The sequence below is a fragment of the Ricinus communis genome, chromosome 6 (assembly GCF_019578655.1).
Source record: "Ricinus communis isolate WT05 ecotype wild-type chromosome 6, ASM1957865v1, whole genome shotgun sequence".
Classification (NCBI taxonomy): domain Eukaryota; kingdom Viridiplantae; phylum Streptophyta; class Magnoliopsida; order Malpighiales; family Euphorbiaceae; genus Ricinus; species Ricinus communis.
The window spans coordinates 21491256-21513363 of NC_063261.1; the positions used below are offsets into that span (position 1 = coordinate 21491256).

The following is a 22108-nucleotide window of genomic DNA, read 5'->3' on the forward strand; positions in this document are numbered from 1 at the left end:
GGATCTTATATTGTTTAGTCAAAATTAGGGATTTTACATTGTTCTGATAAAATTAGGATTTCTACATATCTTAGTTAGAATTAATTATTTAATATTGTATGATTAAAATTAGGATTTTACTTTTGTGTAGCTAAAACTAGGGATTTTATATTCTGCAGCTTAAATTAGGGTTTATTTATGTTGTTTAGCTAGAATTGGGGATTTCACAGTTTTAGTTAAGTTTTAGGATTTTACATTGATTGGTTATGATCAGGGATTTCAATTCTGTATCTGCTAGCTAGTTAAGTCCATTCTTTCTTGAAGTGAATATTTCTCTGAAATTAGGAACTTACTATAAGTTCTCCGAGTCTTGAATTTGCTTTTTGCTTGCAGGATGGATTCACAGATTAAGCATGCTGTGGTGGTGAAAGTTATGGGTAGGACTGGATCAAGAGGGCAAGTGACTCAAGTTAGGGTTAAATTTCTTGATGATCAGAATCGATTTATTATGAGGAATGTGAAAGGACCTGTTAGAGAAGGTGATGTGCTTACCCTTCTTGAGTCTGAGAGGGAAGCTAGGAGGCTCCGTTGAAAGGTTTTCGCATTTAATGGCATCATCTTGTTCTTGTTCTTGTTTATGGATGATAGCACAAGACTGTCCTTTTTGTTATGTTTAGTTATTAGTTTTTGTTCTTTTATTTGATTCTTACCGAGACTTGAGTTTTCATTTATGGGTTGTATTGCAATGTCACGGATGCAAATGTTTGAAGTACACTAAGATTTGCTAATTATATCTTTACTGGATGTGAAAGCTTTTGGTGTCCCTAATCTTCTAATTTCCCCTATGCTTTACTTTCTTTTTTCCCTTTAGTTTAATCTTTCTGATCGTACTGTCACTGCAGGAATGTGTATTACTCTGTATAGGAGGCATCTGTGGGAAATTAGGTCATACCTTCATTTTCTAACAGAGAACTTTTAGTATTTTATATTTAACACAAGTTTTTAGTTATAATTGTTGCTACCACAGTTGTGTTTAAAAAGCAGAGTGAATTAGCATATGAAGTTATGGTGGACTGTGTAAGCTGGGTAATGGCCATATGCATCTAGAAACTAGAGTGCCATGAAACGAAATTCTTAAAGCCTTTTTCTTTTATCTTTTTCATTTTGGAAAAAATTTGAACGGATTGCTCTTCTTCGTACTTGCTGTTCCATCTTTTTGATATGACTGACCTATTTCAGTTGTTAAACCAGTGTTAATAAGCCCTCTGAACACCAATATGCCTCAAATCATTGTCATTCGTCAGTGTGCTTAGCTTTGTGATTGTTGATACTTCCATTACACATTTGTCTCCATTTGATAGCAATTTCACAATGCAGTCTGTAAATGGCATTTAAAGTGAAAGGCTTGCGCTCTTGTAAATTTAACTGTTTTTCTGTGAGCACTTAAATTCATTATTATTATTTCAGTGGGGAAAAAACCAATTGGGAGAGCAACTCACGAGCTTTCACAACTGATGAGAAAAAGGAAAAGCAAGAAGACCCCCTTACAACTTTCGACACTAAAGTATCATGGTGAAAACTGAAAACTAATTCAGCCATCATAACCTTAAGAATAAAGGAACCAGAATCCAGAATCCAAAAGAAACCCACAGATGTCATCCAATTCCAAAGACATAATAACAGCAAGTGCAGCCGATCTGTAAACCGAACCCTTAATGATTTTGAAGCAGACCAACAAAGAACAGTGGCATCGTTCATCAGATATCATCGGATCAATCACCGGAAGACCACCTTAACCTTATTAAACTTGTGAGGAGCAGATGATCAATCGAATCATTGAACTAAACACCAAATAACAGATGGCATAACAGGCAACTGATCATAATGATAGACCTGTAATTTAAACACTAGAAACTGCACCAAAACCAGGCTAGAGAAAGAGCTATTAAATAATAATCATTCATGTAATTCCTTGTTCCGCCACATTACTTGCTTCTTGGACAATAAACATAAGGCGAACTTGGAAAGTTTGATCCGAGATGAAAGATCTCATTTAACACATGATTGTATCAAAATTATCAAGATGTAAATACAGAATTCAGCAAAGCTTCTTGGTTAAATTTGTTATGTCTGAGAAAACAGTTTAGCCAAAAGAAAGAACAAAATATAGAAGATAAAGATTTTGGACTTAATGTGGTAATTTGAGAAAAAACCGGATTGAGAAACACCCAATTGCAAAGGAAAGGAATTGAAATACCTGAAGTCAATATTATATTTTTCTGCACCGTCTAGGAAACCTGCAAATTTGAAGTAAGACAGGAAAAGGTTAAGTACGATCAAATTCTTTATCCACAACCAAAGAAATGGAAAAATATAAGAGTTTGGTTGAGTTTGAAGAAATTGAAACTCACATTTGATTTCACATTAACTTTGTTGATGATGATTTCAGGAATATGAGAAATCTTTGACCACTCAGAGCCACTTCCTTTGGTGCAATTTTTGCTGAGAATAGGACATGCAGAAATCTCTAGCTTGCTTAATCTGGAGAGACGTTGCATGGTTGTAGCTGTAGGTAAGTACTCCAAGAACCAACAGTTGGTTATATTAAGGTGCTCAAGAGAAGAAAGGTAGCCCAACCACTCCGGCAAAGCTGCCATCAAATGGAATTCGCTTATGTACAAATCCCTGAGGGCAGTGAGGCATTGGATTTCATCTGGCAGATCGTGCTCTTCAGGGTGACCTTTTATTTTCAAATTAGTAAAGGAAGTAAGGTGTTTGATAGAACTCAATTCCTGGAAGGGCAAGACAGGGCCGAATCCTAATGCTTTCAGTTGGGTGAGGCTGCGGAATATTTCCCCTGGAAAATTAATCACAAACGGACAGTCGAATATTCCTAAGTTAACAAGAGAAGGCAATTCACATAAATCTTGGGGAACAGATTTCAGCCCGTAGCAACTCATTAAATACAAGCCGCGCAGGGATGTGCAGGATTGAAGCCCTGTTGGAAGAACCTCTAAGTTGGGGCAGTCTTTGATCCATAATTTTCGAAGAGAATTAAGGCCTTGTAAGCTTCCAATGAATGCCAATTCAAAACAGTTAACAATCTCTAAACATGCCAGAGATGTTAAGGGGTGTTCTTGGTCAAATGATAAGGAACTGAATCGTTCACAATTATAGATTTCCAATCTGACAAGTGAAGAAAAATGACTAATTGGGATGCTTGTCAACCAAGGACAGTTCATAATGGCCAAGAGTTCAAGGTGAGGAAAGACAACTGTGTCTATTGGTACATTCCACTCCCTTAAACCATTCATAACTAGTATTCCGAATGTTTTTAATGCCACAAACAAGACTGTCCTTCCACTGCTCGAGCTTCCACCATCACTACCGAAAAACTCATTGCCTAGACATCTGACACTGTCCATTGCAGATATCAGAAGTGATCTAAGATGAGGAAGATGCCCAAGTGTCGGGACTTGACATCTTCTGCAGCGTTTCAGTTTCAGCTTCACTAAATTCTTGAACAAGCAAGAACCATCATCATAATCACAAGGAACCATCATCCTAAACAACCATGATGGGAGTTTTTCACCCAAATAATTTTCAATCTCTAAGCATTTTATCTCTCCGTGGGGCTGCAGACCTTCCAACACTTCCTCATCATCGTTGCTGCTCTCTCTTTTCGGAGACCATAGAAATCGCATCGCATATATTTTCTTTTTCTCACGGAGTTTTGCTTTCTCAGCTTCCGATCTTTCTCTTACCTTCTCAAGATTTGTTATCGACAATTCTCCTCTTAGTTCCTTCAAGCACTCTAGTTCCTGAATGCTGCCGCCGAGATGTGGACCCACGGAAAAAAAGGGCAGTGTTTGAAGATGTGTTAGGCGCCCCACCTCGGCAGGCATTTGGTTCTCATAAGAAAAATAAAGATGTCTTAAGCTCACCAAATCTTTAAAATTTTGGGGAACCTTTTCAAGTAATTTGCAACCCTTAAGCACTAGTGTTTGCAAATTGTAAAGCATGGTGAGGGATTCAGGCAACAGTTTGATTTCAGTATTTGAGACATCAAGATGTCTCAAATGTTTCAACTTGCCAATTGAAGTTGGCAAATCTTTAATATCAGGACCAATCAACTTCAAAATTCTCAAGCTTTTGAACTTCCATGACTTGTAAAGGACAATATCCATTGCCAACAGAGAATGCAGATTTTTAGCTTTACGTTTCGGGAACGACAGTACTGGCGCTGGATTCCCACTGGAAATGAGGTTAAGATGATGAATATGAGATGTATCATCTACATTATTGAAATAAGTTTCTGAAGTCATTGTCTCAAACTTGGAAAGAGACAAAGCAAGATCATGAACTAGATCGTGCATCTTGAAACTTGTGATATTTCCGAATTCATCCCTTCCTGCATCTTGAAAAAAGGAATCAAGAAGCAGTTCATTGAAATACTTGTTACCCTTTTCTTCAACATCATCATCTAGTCCAAGAAGCCCTTCAGCCGTCCAAAGCTGAATCAGTTCTTCTTTCAAGATTGAACAACTTTTAGGAAAAATGGCACAATATGTAAAACATGGGTTCAAATAGAAAGGTAACCGATCGAAACTTGAACTTAATACAGAAACAACGCTGACCTCATTTTTTGATGCATTCAGAACTCTGTCACTCCTAATTGCTGACCATTCTTTTACCCCAATGCCGCGGCTCATTGTTCCACCTAGAACTCTCGCAGCTAATGGCACACCTCTGCATTTCTCTGCAATCTCTTTTCCGATGGCCTCTAACTCAGCACCAAGTTCTACTCCTCTACGACCACACACTCTTTCTTTGATTATTGACCAACATTCATCATTTGACAACAGCTCCGGTTTAAACAAACTTTGAGGAGAAGGCATCACTGTGGGCATGGACGCTACTTCCTCACTGCGAGTTGTAACAACAATGGCGTTGCCATTGTTTGTGCTGATATCCGACAAACGCTTCATTAAACTGCTCCATAACTCAGAATCTCGGTTCCACACATCATCAAGTACAAGAAGATATTTCTTACTTTCTAGCTGCTTTCCGAGATGTTCACGAATTGCATCTTTATTTGTTATCCCTCCAGCATTTTCATTCAAAGTCTGTAACATTTCTCCAAGAATTTTCTGGTCATCAAAATGATTAGAAACACAAACCCACATTTTAACATCAAAAAGTTTTCTCGCCATTGCTTCTTGACACACTAGTTTAGCTATTGCTGTCTTTCCAAGACCAGCCATGCCTACAATTGGAACAACATTGAGACGTTGATCACAGGAGCTAGACAACAGGTTCACAATCTCAGTCACATGTGCTTGCCTTCCTACAATTGGGTGGTCAATTATCGAGTCTGTCACATGTTTCAGACTGATTTTTCTATCTACAGATATAATTTTAAGCTTAAAATCCAAGGCTTCATTCTTAATGTTGTCCAGAGACCGATTTACGTTCTTCACCTTGTGGCCCATTTGCCAATGAAATTTTCTCATCCTAGCTCTTTCTGATAATGACAACTGTAGGAAAATAAAGCCAACTCGGAATTAGAGTGTAAATTTTTAGAATTAGGGTAAAAAGAAATGGCCCTTCTGATTTGGTAGATTATAACAGTGTCCCTAACATTCCAACTCCCTAGAACATCTCCGATTACTCTTTAAATTGGTCAAACTCTTTATTTTAAAGAATTATGTCATAAAATAACATTTTAGTAAATTTTTTAATTTTTTAAATACGAAGTATAATGTTGATTTTAGCTCTCTATATAAGAACGATCAAACTTCACTCTCTACTTTAGATTTTAATAAATGCATTATGAATTTTTATGTATTTGATTAATTGATATTTGTAATTCTTGTTTTCTCAACAAATATTTGTTCTAAATTCAGGACTGCATCTTATAAATTCGAAAAAAGGGATTGTTTCTTCTACTGTACTTCGCTTCCTAGCATTGGATGTAACTCCAAAATTAGTTCAAAGTTTGGGATGTTGCATACCTTTGTATCGCCCATGTTATTGATCTCCACTTTTCGTCGAAGAAGTTCATAGGCAGACTCATCAAGAACATCTTCAACTTCATAGGCCACATCCTTAAACTTGTTTAGCCAACGCCTGAAGCTCATGTTTTTGGCTTGTTGCTCCTCTGCATCTTGCAACAGATCACGTATCATGACTAGTGAGTCTTGGAGGCGAATGAGTTCTTGATCAAGGCCCCATACTAGTTTGATTTCTTCTGTGACAAGTGAAAGCACCCTGGCTATTGCTTCCTCCACCACAATACTGAGGACAATCTCTGCCATTTTCTTTCTTTCTTTCTCTGCACCTAATTATGGAGAACTCAATGTTTGATTGTTATTATTATTATTAGTCTTCAGATTCCATGAATGGAAGCTATTATATATGCATACAAGTTCATAATTAATAGGTTAGAGTGGAATGTTTCAAAAGTTGTCTCCATTTTTTCTTGGATTCTTCTTCCCTCCACTTGAAGGGGAGGAAACGTAAGAGAAGATTATTAAATATTTTTAAGAAATATACGACTGAGAATATTATCTCACATATAAAACAAACAATTGAGTTTGTATTTTATTAATGGAGGCACCACAAAAAGTGTGTGTGATTGAATATATGAGAAATGCTAATTAACTTCCTAGTTTTTGTTTTTCAATTCCTGGTTCTAAAAATAAATAATTTTAAGTTGCTTCTAAAATGATGCTAATATAAAATAATCAAAGAAATTAGTGGTTTTAGCTTACATATTATCAACCAGCACATTAGAAAAAGAGATAACAGGTTCTTTTATTTGTATATCATTTTAGAACTGCTGTTTGGGGAATCTCAAGCAAGTTTGAATTAAATAATCGTTTACTTGTTATTTACATTTCCAAATATGGTTGTTTATAACATAAACGTTATTCCTAAATATTGGAATACCAACTTGTTCTTTTTTATTCTTTTTTCCCACAGAGATGTCAACTTGTTGATATGGAATGAAGAAGTGATTGATAAACTTGATCAATAATAACGAACAAGAGATGCACATAGGACAGAAGACGACTTAGCGGGATGCTTGTTAACCTCGAATACTTGGAAATAACCAGCTTTTCAATGCAGGGAAATACAACTGTGCCTCTGTTTCTTACTGCTACCGGTAAAATTCATTCCCTAGACATCTGATGCTATCCATTCTTTGTATCTCAAGAAATCTGAGACAGGGAAGACGTCCAAGCCTTGGCATTTCTTCACACCTTTTGTATCCTTCCAAATTTCAGCCTCACCAAATTACTAAATGTGCAAGGATCACCACCACTGCTAGAAACTTTTCATCCTCAATAACCATTATGGAAATTTTTCACCTCCCCACCTTAACTGGCATGTGGTGAACGTGAGAGAAATAAATATGTCTCAAGCTGATTAAATTGCTCAACTCATTTCTGCCCGGTGAATTTCAGTGTTTCCAAATGGCACAGTTTAGTGGAGTGGGGTAATTCTTTGATTTCTGACGTGGAAATTGATAATTCAAGATCATGCATCTTACGTCTTCTGATGTTCTCATATTCATCACTTTCCAATTCTTGGATGAAGGAATTGGGAAGCAAGTTATTAAAAAAACCTGTCGCCCGTATCTTCACCACATCGCCCAGGAAGCCCTTCAAGCCATCCCCAGATAGTTTTTCTTTAATTCTCATAGCATATGTATCTCATTTGTTGGGAGGATGTGCCTCCAGCCAGACAAAATATCAGAGAAAAACTGAGGATAATTAACAAAATTAAAGGAAGCAAATTCCATGAAGCAATATTCGAATTTCCTTTTATTCCATGGGACAAAAACCTCTCTTTGTGAAGTAGAGCTCGTTCTACAATGTGAACATGACTTTTTGGCCTAACCGTATTCTCAACCCATAATGGTAAAGGTTATACCTTAGTCACAACTTAAAATCAACTATCATATCTCAATTCTTGGAATCTCTTTAGCAGACTAGATTTGTAATTCTTGATCTCTGCTTCCTCAGGAGAATCGGGAGTAGACTTAATGACAGAAATTGCCCCAGCATTATGTAAAGCTCCAACAGCTTCATCTGCAATACATTTATGATTTAGAAACCAAGAAATTTCAATGTTGGCAACATCTTGGCATTTGATTAATAATATTCTGCACTTATAGCAATTGCTCCCCAAGTGAATGATTAGTGCAACTAATTTCCAGTTAAAATTGCCTCCAGAAGTTTGAGACTAGATAATTCATCTAGTGCTGTAAAACATATGTCCATAACGGATACAAGGAACAAACAAAAAAGTACAAACATAAAATTACCAGAGTATGAAAGAGCAGCAAGAGCCTTTAGAGCTGCTATCCTAGTGTTTTCATCCTTAGCATCCTCCAACATGTGTACCAACTCCTGAGCCCCACCCAACTCCACAACTTTCATCCTTTTCTCATCTAGTAATTAAGAGGATGCAGAACATAGATGAGATTTTTGTCAACAATCAATCCTTTTCTTAAAAGCAATGCACTGTATTCTCAGAATTCAATAACTTATTTATTAAATTACTAGTCAGTTCTAAAAAGGTAATACTGTCCTTCACTATTTCAACCCACAAATATGTCATCTTTTACCAACAAAGCAAAGATGCTGCAATGTTGAAACTCGTAAGAAAGTTTAATGATCCACAAATGAAAGAAGGCTTAAACAATTTGATTCAAGGAAAGTAGTATATTTTATAGATAGATAAAATGCCTAACAAAGTGCTTTGTTTAAATCTGCAACAAAAAGAAAAATGCTGCATAAGACACAAAATCCATCAGGAAAAAGCAGCAACCATAAATACCCAATATTTGCTGTGTCTTAAAAATGAAAGAAGAACCATTACCACTGATGGCAAAACGGGCTAATCTTGAAGCACCAGTTCTTTTAAAGAAGGGATCTTTAACTTGCAAGAGTGAAACAGACTGCTGAACCAAATTATCTCCTGTATTTTAAAAAAAAAAACACCCACACACAATTTTTTTCTAATTCTCTAAAATAAATAGCAGCATCCAATCCAAATCAAAATCCAAAACCATTAAACTGAAAATTACCCATGTAAGGAAAGAACTGATAACCAATAAAAGTAGCTGTCCCAGCAAACATAAGTTTCAATAACCATCCAATCTTTCTTTCAGCATCTTCCTCGATAGTAGTAATGTCATCTAGAAAGTTGCTGAAGCTTAATTAGATTCATCAGTGAAAACAAAATAGAAAGATTCCAAAATGAAAAGTTTAATTTTTGAGAGAAAAGAGAGAGACCTTTGGTGGTTGTTTTCGAAGATGAGAAATTGCGGGATTGATTAAGATGCGGTGATTTGGTTCGAGACAGATACTGCAAATTGAGAAGGGAAACTGCAATAATGAAATTAATTGAAACAAAAAAATCAAATAGAATAAGTAAGAGTAAGGAGTGGCAATTACAGTGTTGAATTGAGCTGCTAACTTGCGCATCATCATGTTAAGAAGAAGAGGGTCAATGGACCTTGCTCAATTATGCTGTATGGCGAAGATGAAGGTAAAGGTGAAGTGGGATGCAGCAGAAGAAGAATGTAACTGCTCAAGCATATGTCGTTTGGAATCTGACCCTTGACGACGACATGTCGTCTTAGATGATCTTTTTCTCTATTTAAAATAAAATTAATTTAGATGTTACAAATAATAAAACACTTGCTAAATATATAAGATTCAAACTCAAAATCTTGCTTCAAAAGTTTTAACACAACTAAATACATAGAATTTAAATTCAAAATCTTAATTAGTCTATAAAAGACAATTACCATCTTATCCTTTATAATCTTTAAAAATTAGAAAGTAAAAATTTATTTGGACTAAGTTCAAACTAGAACATGTATATATATATATAATTAGGAATGGTTCTGGTTCATGAATCATTGCAACCTCAAGAGAAAAGGAATTGAATTAAGAATCTAGCTCTTTTCAATTCCATATTGAAGGTGGTTCAAATCGATTTATGCTTAAATAAAATTGATGAAATTAAAAAAATATATATATATTTATTGATAGAGAAATTATTTATATTAAATTTTAATTAAAAATTTATTTTAATTTAATAAATTTAAAATTTAAACGAATGGGTAATATCCTACTCTAAAATATAATTTAATTTGATTGTAATTGAATCAATTATAGTTTATTAGAGAAAAATAAAATTACAGTTACAAAATTGGACAATCAAAATTTAAAATATTAAATAAAATTAAATAAATATAATGGCCACCGTCTAAACATAAATCTCAACATAAAATATGAATATGTGATATTTCAATATAATTATTTTTATTGTGTAAATTTAAAAAAAAAAACTATTTTCTTAAAAATGCGATGTGGTTGTTTTCAATTATTTTTTAGTTTTTTTATAAAAAAGATAAAGAAACCAAATCGCATTTTAAAAAAAAAAAAAAAGAGTTAGAAAGAAACTATATTTTTGAAATTTTAATACAGTAAAAATAAAAAAAATTACCGTATTTTATTGATAAAAAATAGTATTTTTGTTATGGGCCTTATATAAACGACAGTAGTACTATTTGATTTCGGGCTTTGTACAAACTGTCATTCAGACGGCACCGTTCCTGATTCCTTGAAATGTACTTGTTCTTATACAAAGAGAACAAAAGAAGAAGCAACGGCGGGTATCAGAAACAACAGCAGAAAAGCAATGAAGTCTGCCGATTTTTCATACCCAAACAGAGCCTTAACAGACACGCGCTTCGCCGATTTACACCCGCCATTATCGGAGTCAGTTGTTCATGCCTTAACACAAGCCGGTTTCGAGTATTGCACGCCGGTACAAGCAGCTACAATTCCTTTGCTATGCCGTTACAAGGATGTCGCAGTCGACGCCGCCACCGGCTCTGGAAAAACCCTAGCTTTTGTAGTACCACTCGTGGAAATTCTTCGGCGACTTTCCTCTCCTATTAAATTGCACCAGGTTCTCTCTCTCCTCTATTTGCCAAGTAAAACAAACAAACAAGAAGTAAAAGCTTCAATTTAGTTTTTTTAACACTTTAAGTTTTTTTTTTTTTTTTTGGTTACTTGAAGAAGTTATATAAAGTTGAGTTGAAGTTCAGTTTACTATCTAAGTACTCAAATTTAATTTTGTAGTTGATCAGTATTGAGCTTTGGTTTGATTATATGTGATCTTAGACAGGGAAAAGAAAAAGAAAAAGACAAAATATTTCGATTTTTAATTGTTTTACCCCTATACATGGAGTAGTTATTGCACTACTGTGTGTTATATAAAGTCGAGCTAAAGCTGGGTTCAGTATCTAATTCTGTAGTTGATTAGCGCAGCTTGGTTTGGTTCCTCATATTCAATTTTGGAAGGTTCTACTACTGTCAAATGAGTAATTTTTTTTTTCACTATTCTGAGCTTTGTAAAGTTGAGTTAAAGTTCAGTTTAGTATCTAATTGTTTAATTTAATGGTATAGTTGATTAGTATTGAGCTTTTGGTTCGATTCCTTGTAACTTGACACTGGAGAAAAACAAAAGAAAAGTTTCAATTTTAAGCGTTTTACTATGTCAGTGTTTTTCTTTTAAAAAAAAAGAACTAGTGTTAGCCATATAGAGTGAATTAATGTTCAGTTTAGTATCGAATTACTCAAAACGTAATGGTGTAGCTGATTGGATTTTGAGCTTGGTTTGGTTCTTTGTACTTGTTATTAGCTTTTTCTCTTTTTGACTTTTGACAATGATTTTGTGTTATTCAGGTGATGGGAATAATTCTCTCTCCTACTAGGGAGCTGTCTTCACAAATATATAATGTTGCTCAACCTTTTATTGAAACTTTATCAAATGTTAAGTCCATGCTTCTTGTTGGAGGTGTGGATGTGAAAGCTGATGTGAAGAAAATAGAAGAGGAAGGAGCTAATATATTGATTGGAACTCCTGGAAGGTTATTTGATATTATGGAACGCGTAGATATCTTAGACTTTCGAAACCTTGAGGTAGTAATCTTAATGATGTAATGAGATTGAGAATTTTATATAGTTACTTTTGATATTAGAAAAATAATTTCGTTGAGATTTACTTTATTGTTCTAAAGAAATTTGTGGCATTTATTTTGTTTACTTTCACTGAAAGCAACAGTGACCACTGAATTAGGATTGTAGATCATAATGTTACAGGCCCTTCTAAAAAGTTAGTTTAAATATGCTTTATCTAAAAAGATATGCTTTATCTAAAAACAAATTATTATTCAGGATTTTTAATCATAATAATAGCTTGACATGTAATGAAGTAATGACTGCAAATTTTATTGGTATTTATGTTCATGGTGGAACAGGTTTTAATTCTGGATGAGGCTGATAGGCTCTTAGACATGGGATTCCAGAAACAGATAACTTCTATTATCTCCCGTTTACCCAAGCTTCGTAGGACTGGTCTTTTCTCAGCTACTCAAACTGAGGCAGTTGAAGAGTTAGCTAAAGCTGGACTTAGGAATCCTGTGAGGGTTGAAGTTCGAGCGCAAACAAAATCACTGAATGAATCAGCATCTTCACAATTATCATCCTCAAAAACACCATCAGGCCTTCAACTTGAGGTATCTAGTTTGTTGAAATTTTCTTTGTTCTATGTTACAGCAGTCGATTTTTTCATTTAGTTTATTGCTTTTTGTTTGAGTTACATATAATGTAGGTGATGCTTTGGTCTTGACAATAGGAAGACTAGAGATTTCTCATTCGGTTTTGAAAAGATGAAGAGTGTTGTATCATGTAATTTATAGTTCATATTTTTTTCTTTCAGTTCTTGCAAAGGTGAAATGAGTTTGACGATTGTTAAGACATAAAATTAATTCAACACTGATTTAAAAAAACCTGTCAATGGAATATTACTGAGTTTTTCTCTTAGTAATAAACATGATATCTTTTGCTCTTGTTGTTTGTGACTGATGAATCATTTTTTGTTTCTCTCCCTTCTCTCCCTTTCTTTGTGCAGTATTTGGAATGTGAAGCAGATATGAAACCATCTCACCTTGTCTCTCTGCTTAATAAGAACAAATCCAAAAAGATTATAGTGTGAGCTGTTATCTAAATATTCTCATAGATGGGTAGTGCAATCAATTTTAATGATTGACAAGATGATTTTGATAAAAATGTATTCTTACATTTGCAGATATTTTATGACATGTGCTTGTGTTGATTACTGGGGCGTTGTTCTTCCCCGTCTTACTGCTTTGAAGGATTTTTCTTTGATTCCCCTTCATGGGAAAATGAAGCAGGTAAATTTTGGGATATGACCATAGTTTGCATAAATCTAAGCCATGAACTAGTCATTGTTTATTCTGACATTTACATATTTTGTGGCTCATAGACTGCAAGAGATAAAGCTTTGGCTTCATTTACATCTCTAACAAGTGGCATTCTTCTATGTACGGATGTTGCTGCACGTGGACTTGATATTCCAGGTGTTGATTGTATAGTACAGGTAACGTGATAACTACTTAGATTATGCAGTCTTGTAATCTTATAAAGAAAGAATGCCAATGTTATTGGCTTTTTCCTTCATACTCTTTTAAGTTTAAAATGTTTTTTCCTTTTTCAGTACGACCCCCCTCAGGATCCCAATGTTTTCATTCACAGAGTTGGGAGAACTGCTAGGTTGGGACGACAGGGAAGTGCTATTGTTTTCCTGTTGCCAAAGGTTCAGTTCTTACGTCTCTATATATGTGATCTCTATTAGTCAGTTGATGCATTACTCTAGTGCTCTATCTTTGTGCATTTATTTATTTCATTGTGGATTCTGTGTTACAAAAAGGTGAACAGTGTATCTCTACTTATGCAGGAGGAAGCTTATGTAGAATTTCTGCGCATAAGAAGGGTTCCTCTTCAAGAGATGAAAATTACAGATGATGCTCCTGATGTTGTTCCACAGGTAAGGATGAATTTGTAGTATTCACTTGGTTCATTGATAACTAATTCCGATCAACCATTGTGAGCATGAAACCATTTAATATTTTCAACGTGATATCCATGTTATCATTCAGTGGAACTTGATCTTTGATTGCCAGCAGCACATCTTGAAACCATTAGAGAAATCAATTATCTTAATGTTGCATCAGAAGGAGTAATTGAATTTGAATTCCTGTATGCTTCTCTATTTGATGCTTTGGCCGAGCTGTATTTTAATCACTGGCTTGCTCTAAAGCTACTCTATGCAACATTAATACTTCCATTTCTATCAGTTCTTATCTGCTGTTTCCTTTCCTTGGTTGATTAACAAATATTGTCACATCATTTTCAGATACGATCTGCTGCCAAGAAGGACCGTGATGTCATGGAGAAGGGACTGAGAGCTTTTGTGTCATTTATCCGTGCTTATAAAGAGCATCATTGCTCTTATATTTTCAGGTTACAAATTGCACTTCTTTACGAACTTAAGTTTCTTTTGCTCCCTTCTCTCAAGTTGTACTGTGTCGACTGGATCGAGACTATCAGTCTTCCCCCCGGAGGACCATATTTCAGTGGGGTTGCAGTCAGATGATTTAATGATTTGTTCTACAGATGGAAAGAGCTTGAAGTTGGGAAGTTGGGCATGGGATATGGCTTGTTGCAGCTCCCTTCAATGCCGGAGGTAAAGCACCACTCACTTTCAACTGTTGGTTTTACTCCAGCTGAAGACATCAAATTGGAGGACATCAAGTTCAAGTAAGAAATACTCATTATCATTTTATGTGTCTATTTTGTAATTTTTAAATGATCCTTTCGTGCATCTCATTAAGTGAAATCAGGGGTAGAATTGAACCTGTTACTGAACTTGCGCCGCCTGAAATTTTTTGATAATGTTCTCCTTTTTTTACCACTAAACATTTACAGCTTGTGACAATTGTACCATTGATGAATGTTTCTTTGAGGCTTTACTTTTTTATGCACTGTATGGAAAAATTTAATAGTTCTTCTAAAGATAACATGTTCTAATAGCTAATGACTGTAATCAGGGATAAATCTCGTGAGAAACAAAGGAAGAAGAATTTACAAGCCAAGAAAGAAAAGCAACAGCAAGAACCGAAGCCCCAAAAGCCCAACAAGAACCCCAGTGCTGCCCCGACAGTTATGAGGAAAAAAACAGCTAAGCAGAGACGGGCTGCCCAAACAGTTGAAGATGAAGATGAGTTGTCTCGGGAATATCGTTTATTAAAAAAGCTAAAGAAGGGGACTATTGATGAAAGTGAGTTTGCAAAGTTAACAGGAACAGAAGATCTACTATAGAAAGCAGGATCTGCAAATGGTCATTTTTTGAATCGACATGATCAGATATCTGCTGGGACCTGATGGTGAAAGTTTCAAAAGCAAGAAAGGGAGTTCAAAGTTCTTGTTAGGCAGATTGAAGTCATCTGGAGTTTGTTTCTAAGGCTATCTACTCAAACATATGGGCGTATTTATGGTGAAGAAATTTCAACCCGAGATAGAAAGAGCTGGACTCCCTGTTTTCATTTGTATTCATTCATATGAAATTTGATGCATCTGTCATTCTTTACTTGTTTAGAGCAAAGCACCAAAAATGTCGAATTGTCTTTGATGGTAGTTACTATAAACGTATAACAAAATTATATACAATTTTGTAGGAGTTGTAATCATTGTCAGTGATTACCAATGTAGACAAAATATTACCATATGGTGATGCATTTTTGTACGTATATGTCAATTATTGGATAGATTCAAGCTGGAATTCTTTAGATGTGGCTTCTTTATCATTTGGCTACTAGTCTGACAATCAAGTAGTTGCGGTGCGATTTACTAGGCGTCAATGCTTCCCTTGCATTTGCATATGATCAAGTTATATAACTTCCAAAAAATACTATGCTGGTGCATCTGAGAGTGATTATTAAAATCAAGTGTTCAATTCAGATGCAACCGTCCAATGCTCTCTGGGTTATGTTTGGCAGACTCCATTGACGTCTACTAAGAAATCATTAATTGATGTGGTGTATTTTTATTGGGTTTGTCTAGGGATGACGCGATAGATTCTGGATGAATTAATTCCATTATTTTGAAACATCTTCAGTGGTATTGGTAACACTTCGGTGTTGTTGCTGTTGCTTGCTATAGAACTAGAAGCATCAAGGAACTAGTCAGTTTTCTTAAAGGACAGTTGGTGAAGTAGAACATCAATAAGTCTTCCCTCTTTAAATGAAACCATTTATGAATTATCCAAAGGCACTAACTTGTTCTGTTTCGTCTTTCTCATGCGTGGACCTTGACTTACCATCACCATACTTGGAGGGATATTTATATCAAAATAATCGAAGTCTTCAGCCTTTGCCTTGTCTATTGGGTGATAATAAGTCAAGTTTATACATTTGTCAAGTCTCTCTTCCCTAACCATGATGGTTCATAGGAAAGGAGTAGTAGGAGTAGTGGGGATGAGTACACGTGTCATTCCACATTCTATGACTTGATCAAGAGGTAATTCTTGAATGCATAAGTCCATAGTACCAATCAACTCCTCTTGAAAGATAAATTAATCAAAGTGCGGATAAGCGCTATTGTTTAAATAGAAATAAACATTTGTATTCTTTCCTTTAACTTTTCCCACCATGCAGTGACTAGAGACAACCAAAAAGACTTAAACAAATGTTCATATCGAATCAGCCGTTCACTTTGGTCTCGTCTTCTATCAAACTCTCCTAGCAAAATCACCATTAACAATGCTCCATGCCACCCTTTCTTCCCACTTTCATATACTACCAACTTCTGATCTCTTATCTGCTTTCCTTTCTGTAACTTTCACAAGCTACAACCCACTAGTCTCTTCAACACCATGTCTCTAACAAATGAAGCACAATCCTCCACACTTGATCCTCCTCCATTTGATCCATTACAGCCCTCCATTCCCGTCTCCTACCCACTGAAAACCCTCAAAGAACTCGAGTCTCGGTCTTACTTCAAGTCCTTTCACTACCCATTTAACAAGTCATCTGTTTCTCTTAAAAGCTCTGGCTTAGATAACAGGCCTAGGATTCTTGTGTGCCATGATATGCAAGGAGGTTATGTAGATGATAAGTGGGTACAAGGAGGGAACAACAAAAGTGCCTATGCAATTTGGCATTGGTATTTGATTGATGTTTTTGTTTACTTTTCCCATAATTTGGTTACATTGCCTCCACCTTGTTGGACTAATACAGCACATAGACATGGGGTTAAGGTACTTTTGTGTTTTATATATAAAATGAATGTATAGAGATTGTAGTGGAAATTAGCTTTGTTTTTAACTTAGATGAAAGCTTGAGAAAATATTCTACCATATCAAATGAATACAGGCTAAGTTAGTACTATGCTCACAAAGATCAGTTTATGTTTATTTCCTACAAGGTATTTCTTGAAATTGATCACTTTTCACATTCTTGTTTCTGCTTATGAACTCTTAAGGTGTTGGGGACTTTCATCACAGAAGGGAGTGATGGGACAGAGACTTGCAATAAATTGCTTGCAACAAAAGAATCTGCTCACATGTATGCTGAGAGATTGGCAGAGCTTGCTGCTGATCTGGGCTTTGATGGATGGCTGGTACTATAAATAGTTTATGAATTATGCCAGCTTTCTGATTATGTTTCTGAGAGCATACTAACTAGCAACGACTTTAGATGAATCTAAGTAAATTGTTGTCATGATATACTGACTTCTTGCAGATGAATATAGAGGTTGAGTTAGAAGCGAAACAGATTCCTAATTTGAAAGAATTTGTCAGCCATCTAACTCAGATCATGCACTCCACAGTTCCTGGATCTTTAGTAATATGGTAAATGTTACAAAACATTGTAATTCTCATTTGTTTTACTGCTTAAAATATGCAGATCGTATTAAACCATGTTACTATGATCTTTAGTAATATGGATCATTGTTCGTATGCAGGTATGACAGTGTAACAGTCAATGGAAGACTTATATATCAGAATCAACTGAATGAAAATAATAAGCCTTTCTTTGATATATGTGATGGCATATTTGCGAATTATTGGTGGGCGGTATGTCCTAATAGCTTTCTTCTTGTTCATGTGAAAATTGGTTTTGTTTTTTTTTTTTTTTCCATTCTTGTTGCATAGTGCATATAAATTTTCTTGTTTTCCTTGCAGAAAGACTATCCGAAAAATTCAGCAGTGGTTGCTGGTGATAGAAAGTTTGATGTGTACATGGGAGTAGATGTATTTGGCAGGGGAACTTATGGTGGAGGAGAATGGAATGTCAGTGACACATTAATCTCCAGTCTCTGTACATTGTTTTTAGTCTTGAATCCTTATACATTATTATCTCTCTAAACTATACTAAACTGTTTCAACTTCAGACAAATGTTGCCCTTGATGTGTGCAAGAAGGCGGATGTATCAGCTGCAATATTTGCACCAGGATGGGTCTATGAGACTAAGCAACCTCCTGATTTTCAAACTGCACAAAACAAGTATTTCACTTCTCTCTTCCTGTGCAATTCTCTGAAATATCACCATTTCATCATCTGTTTAGCGGTTAGATTATATCACCTGATTATATGTTCTTGAAATTAAGACTATCAGCTTCCTTTTTACAGGTGGTGGAGCCTTGTGGAAAAATCATGTGGAGTAGTAAAATCCTATCCTAATACACTACCCTTCTATTCAAATTTTGATCAGGTGAATACTCTACCTGTAGCTCTTCACTTTTCATTTTATTTTTTCATTTCCAGAAAAATATTTTGTCATCAACGTATGTCCTCTTTGGTTGCTGAGCAAGCGCTCATGAAATTGTTTGATGTTGTGTAGGGTCATGGCTATCATTTTTCTGTTGAAGGAGGGCAAGTCTCAAATGCTCCGTGGAATAACATATCTTCCCAGGGCCTTCAGGTGAGCAAAAGTAGATATCTCATCATGTTAAATCAAGTTTCTTCCCCTATCAAATTCTGTACATTTTCTTGAAGATTTAGGCATACCTTTTTCGCACTTATAGCATGCCATAATGAGCAAGATTATCGTAATCGTGCTCTCTTTTCTCTGCGCTTTTGGCAGCCTTTTCTTGAATTTAACAAGAATCAAACTACAGATACCATTCAAGTTCTTGCAGAGTAAGTCTTGTGTTTACATCTATATTCTGTAATGATGAAATACAGCATTTTGTGCAAAACCATATTGCAGCTATTTATGGTACTTTTTGTGGTTATGATTAGAATGCAGTTATTTGAAAATAACATAAATATGAAATTGTTAGTTTTAAGGAAGCATCTTATAGTGGAGGAGCAAACATTACATTTAAGGGAACTTTGAAAGATCACAATGATTTCACAGCAAGACTATTTCAGGGAAGGTTGCTTCTTGGGGAATTACCTCTCCACATGACATATTCTGTAAGCTAACTCTTCTTTTATTGTGTAAGCTTTAACTCCAATTTTGCTTACACCAATTAATGCATAAATTGTAATGCAGGTGAAATCAGATGGGGATTCTCAGATCGGCCTATGTCTGTACTTCTCTTCCACTCTGAATAAAAGAACATCAGTATTTATTGCACCCTGCGGAAAGAGCCAATTTTCGAATGAGTTCAGTAAAGTGATTGTGCCACATAGACTTGACAAGCCAGAAATGGCTCCAGGATGGGTAATTCAGGAGAGCAGCATTGACATGAATGGATACACACTGACAGAAATCCACGCTCTATGCTACAGATCAAAGCCTGAACATGGAAAACTGAGATCAGAATACATATCAGATAGACATGATAATACAACAGGTCCAAGTCCGTCAGAATATTTTGCAGTACTTGGTCATATCACAATCAAGAATTCTAAAGAGAACCCTGTATTTCCTGCTTCTAGCTCGTGGTTAGTTGCGGGTCAGTGTATCAAGTGGATTTCAGGCTCTCAGGGTTCTAAGAAACTTAGCATTAAAATCAGTTGGAAGTTGAAAGATGGAAGTACTTCTCAATTTTCAAAGTTTAATATTTATGTTGAAAAGCTAGGGAAAAATGCTGGTAGAAATTCAGATGGAAGAATAGAAGGAATTCAGGAATTTATTGGAGTTGCATGTGTTGAAACTTTCTATGTTTCTTGTCTTTCCATTCCTTGTAGCACTTCTAGTGTCAAATTCATTATTCAGATGTGTGGCATAGACGGAACTTGCCAGAAACTGGTTGATTCTCCATTATTCCTGTTGGATGTTGAAGGTCAGTAACTTCTAATGGCTATTTTCCCTCGTATGCATTCTTGCGTCTTGTAAAAGGGTGATTATGCCATCAAGTTTTCAAAACATTCCTAACAGTACTATTAAGAGCTTGACACAGAAACACGACAACTAAAATCATAAGAAAACACTTGTACATGTGCTTTCTTATCTAAAATTTACAGACAGAACTGTTTGCTAACACCAATACTAACCTCCATTGCAATGGCAACAGCATCTCATCAAGTGGCCATTCCCATTTCTAATTATGGCGAAACGGACTCATTGAACACATCTCAGGCTGATACGAATCATGGGAGAAGGTTTATCAAGAATAACGATTACAAGGTAACATGAATTTGGTTCTCTTCAATATTCTTTTATTTCATCTCAGGATTAAAAAAAAGGCATAAAATCAGATTTGGATTGATACATCTGATCAGTATTTTGCAGGCATCTAAACCATGGGGAAACTCCATATGGTATGGTCTTTCTATTAAAGGACGTGCTACATATGTGGCTGTTGACTTGCTACAAAGAGTTGGCAAAATGGACAGGCAAATCATCATAGGTAGATTAAAACAAACAGGTTTAAGTTGGTTGCTAATGGTGTCTTTGGTTCTATTTGGAACCTCTTTATGGGTTTTAAACAATATTGTTGTCAAGAATATTGGAGGAAACATGCATCTGCAATGAGGGATTGCTTCGGATAAGATCTGAACCTGATGTCTCAGGTTTACTGATAGACCAAATCACCTGGGAATCTGATTATTATGACTTTGTTCATTAAGCTAGTACACTTTCGTATTCCTATAGTTAACAGGTGTTAGGATTTTGATTGTGGAAGAATATTTATTTGGAAATAACATTTGGATAATAATATTGGGATAAGTGAAAAAAAAATCTATATTTTAATTTTTTTAAATTTCTGGTATATGGTGTTAGTTTTAGATTAAAAAAAGTATGTATTCAGAAATTATAACAAAAAAAATATTTAATTGTTAAAAAGTCTCGACTGGCAAAAATTTAACAATTTTGGTCATTGTAATCAATTATTATTATCATATTATCTATTTTTGATAACATGATTTTTAAGTTTAATAACTCATAATTTCGTTATTTGATTGTTAAATTGCAGCTAAAAAATTACTGGTATAATGAAATCTATTTAATGGTCGAATAATAATATTTTGAATTGTTAAAGTCTAAAAAATTACAGGTTTTCTAACTCTCACCATGTCCTCCTAAATCATCATTGCTGTCAGATTTCCTTTTTCCTCTTCTTCTTGTTCTTGTTTACTCTGAAACTGTCGTTCTGCATCTCCATCATCAGTTTCTACATAAAGATATGAATTTATTGACAAAAATCGAAGGCAGTTAAACATGTTTCGGGCTTTTAAGATTTCCATCAACTCTCTGAACTTGGTCTTATTTTCTTTTACTCTTATGAACAATTTCCGAAGAGTGATCGATGTGATAAGGTCCTTCAGAAAGTCTCAAGTGGACAGAGTTTCGGATTTTGTTGGTATTCAAAACCCTTAACTTCTTAAATCTCCAAGATCCTAAGCAACTTGAACTTGTCAACAACGGATTCTAATACGTCCATCCAAGGACAAGCCTATACAGACCTATACGGTGGATAATCTTTGCCTTTCATTGGGGAATGGCCGCTAAAATTATTTAAAATGAACAAAGAGCCTGCGGATATTGTTACCCGGTAATGCTTCCGCTCTTGTTGCCACGGATGAAAAAAAAGAATCCAACCTGATGTTTCTGTGATTGAGATGTACAATTTTGAACATTCTACCCCCTTTCAGCTTTCGACAAGAAAAAGTCTCGCATAAGATCATGGATGCGGCAAGATTTAATCCTTCCCATTAAACCCCTTTCTTCAACTTGAACCATATATCTATCCACCAGCTCACACAAGTACCGATATGCAACAT

General features: G+C 35.3%; 5 protein-coding genes across 5 annotated transcripts; 3 read left to right on the forward strand and 2 right to left on the reverse strand.

Moving 5' to 3' along the window:
- The first annotated feature begins 372 nt into the window (after positions 1–372).
- On the forward strand, positions 373–802 carry LOC8272092 (40S ribosomal protein S28-2). The gene has a single exon (XM_002520742.3). The coding sequence runs from the start codon at positions 374–376 to the stop codon at positions 569–571; it is 198 nt and encodes a 65-aa protein (XP_002520788.1). The 5' UTR covers position 373; the 3' UTR covers positions 572–802.
- A 721-nt stretch (positions 803–1523) lies between these two features.
- On the reverse strand, positions 1524–6497 carry LOC8272091 (putative disease resistance protein RGA4). The gene is made up of 4 exons (XM_002520741.4): positions 5994–6497; positions 2391–5516; positions 2237–2276; positions 1524–1820 (listed from the first exon to the last, which is right to left on the reverse strand). The coding sequence occupies exons 1-3, from the start codon at positions 6294–6296 to the stop codon at positions 2268–2270; spliced, it is 3438 nt and encodes a 1145-aa protein (XP_002520787.3). The 5' UTR covers positions 6297–6497; the 3' UTR covers positions 1524–1820; positions 2237–2267.
- A 1288-nt stretch (positions 6498–7785) lies between these two features.
- On the reverse strand, positions 7786–9611 carry LOC8272090. The gene is made up of 6 exons (XM_002520740.4): positions 9447–9611; positions 9285–9357; positions 9077–9187; positions 8869–8967; positions 8312–8437; positions 7786–8075 (listed from the first exon to the last, which is right to left on the reverse strand). The coding sequence occupies exons 1-6, from the start codon at positions 9480–9482 to the stop codon at positions 7936–7938; spliced, it is 585 nt and encodes a 194-aa protein (XP_002520786.2). The 5' UTR covers positions 9483–9611; the 3' UTR covers positions 7786–7935.
- Positions 9612–10579: 968 nt separating this feature from the next.
- LOC8272089 (DEAD-box ATP-dependent RNA helicase 18) lies at positions 10580–15718 on the forward strand. The gene is made up of 11 exons (XM_002520739.4): positions 10580–10974; positions 11754–11990; positions 12329–12586; positions 12982–13061; positions 13159–13264; positions 13357–13470; positions 13588–13686; positions 13828–13917; positions 14287–14393; positions 14547–14690; positions 14981–15718. The coding sequence occupies exons 1-11, from the start codon at positions 10702–10704 to the stop codon at positions 15249–15251; spliced, it is 1779 nt and encodes a 592-aa protein (XP_002520785.2). The 5' UTR covers positions 10580–10701; the 3' UTR covers positions 15252–15718.
- Positions 15719–16529: 811 nt separating this feature from the next.
- Positions 16530–21053, forward strand: LOC8272088 (cytosolic endo-beta-N-acetylglucosaminidase 1). Its single transcript, XM_002520738.4, has 13 exons — positions 16530–17187; positions 17412–17549; positions 17672–17781; positions 17895–18006; positions 18115–18222; positions 18324–18436; positions 18563–18644; positions 18774–18854; positions 19017–19072; positions 19216–19351; positions 19431–20166; positions 20398–20510; positions 20616–21053. The coding sequence occupies exons 1-13, from the start codon at positions 16804–16806 to the stop codon at positions 20856–20858; spliced, it is 2412 nt and encodes an 803-aa protein (XP_002520784.3). The 5' UTR covers positions 16530–16803; the 3' UTR covers positions 20859–21053.
- The last annotated feature ends 1055 nt before the right edge of the window (positions 21054–22108 follow it).

Excerpts from the sequence above, each read along its gene's own strand:
- LOC8272092 (XM_002520742.3), top strand. The coding sequence starts at position 374 with ATGGATTCACAGATTAAGCATGCTGTGGTGGTGAAAGTTATGGGTAGG.
- LOC8272091 (XM_002520741.4), bottom strand. The coding sequence starts at position 6,296 with ATGGCAGAGATTGTCCTCAGTATTGTGGTGGAGGAAGCAATAGCCAGG. Across the intron at positions 5,517-5,993 it reads ATAACATGGGCGATACAAAG|TTGTCATTATCAGAAAGAGC; the intron begins GTATGCAACATC and ends ATTTTCCTACAG.
- LOC8272089 (XM_002520739.4), top strand. The coding sequence starts at position 10,702 with ATGAAGTCTGCCGATTTTTCATACCCAAACAGAGCCTTAACAGACACG. Across the intron at positions 13,918-14,286 it reads CTCCTGATGTTGTTCCACAG|ATACGATCTGCTGCCAAGAA; the intron begins GTAAGGATGAAT and ends CATCATTTTCAG. Across the intron at positions 14,691-14,980 it reads TTGGAGGACATCAAGTTCAA|GGATAAATCTCGTGAGAAAC; the intron begins GTAAGAAATACT and ends GACTGTAATCAG.
- LOC8272090 (XM_002520740.4), bottom strand. The coding sequence starts at position 9,482 with ATGATGATGCGCAAGTTAGCAGCTCAATTCAACACT. Across the intron at positions 8,968-9,076 it reads TCAGTTCTTTCCTTACATGG|GAGATAATTTGGTTCAGCAG; the intron begins GTAATTTTCAGT and ends TTTAAAATACAG. Across the intron at positions 8,076-8,311 it reads TGCTGCTCTTTCATACTCTG|ATGAAGCTGTTGGAGCTTTA; the intron begins GTAATTTTATGT and ends AATGTATTGCAG.
- LOC8272088 (XM_002520738.4), top strand. The coding sequence starts at position 16,804 with ATGTCTCTAACAAATGAAGCACAATCCTCCACACTTGATCCTCCTCCA. Across the intron at positions 18,223-18,323 it reads ATGGTGGAGGAGAATGGAAT|ACAAATGTTGCCCTTGATGT; the intron begins GTCAGTGACACA and ends TTTCAACTTCAG. Across the intron at positions 18,645-18,773 it reads TCTATTCAAATTTTGATCAG|GGTCATGGCTATCATTTTTC; the intron begins GTGAATACTCTA and ends GATGTTGTGTAG.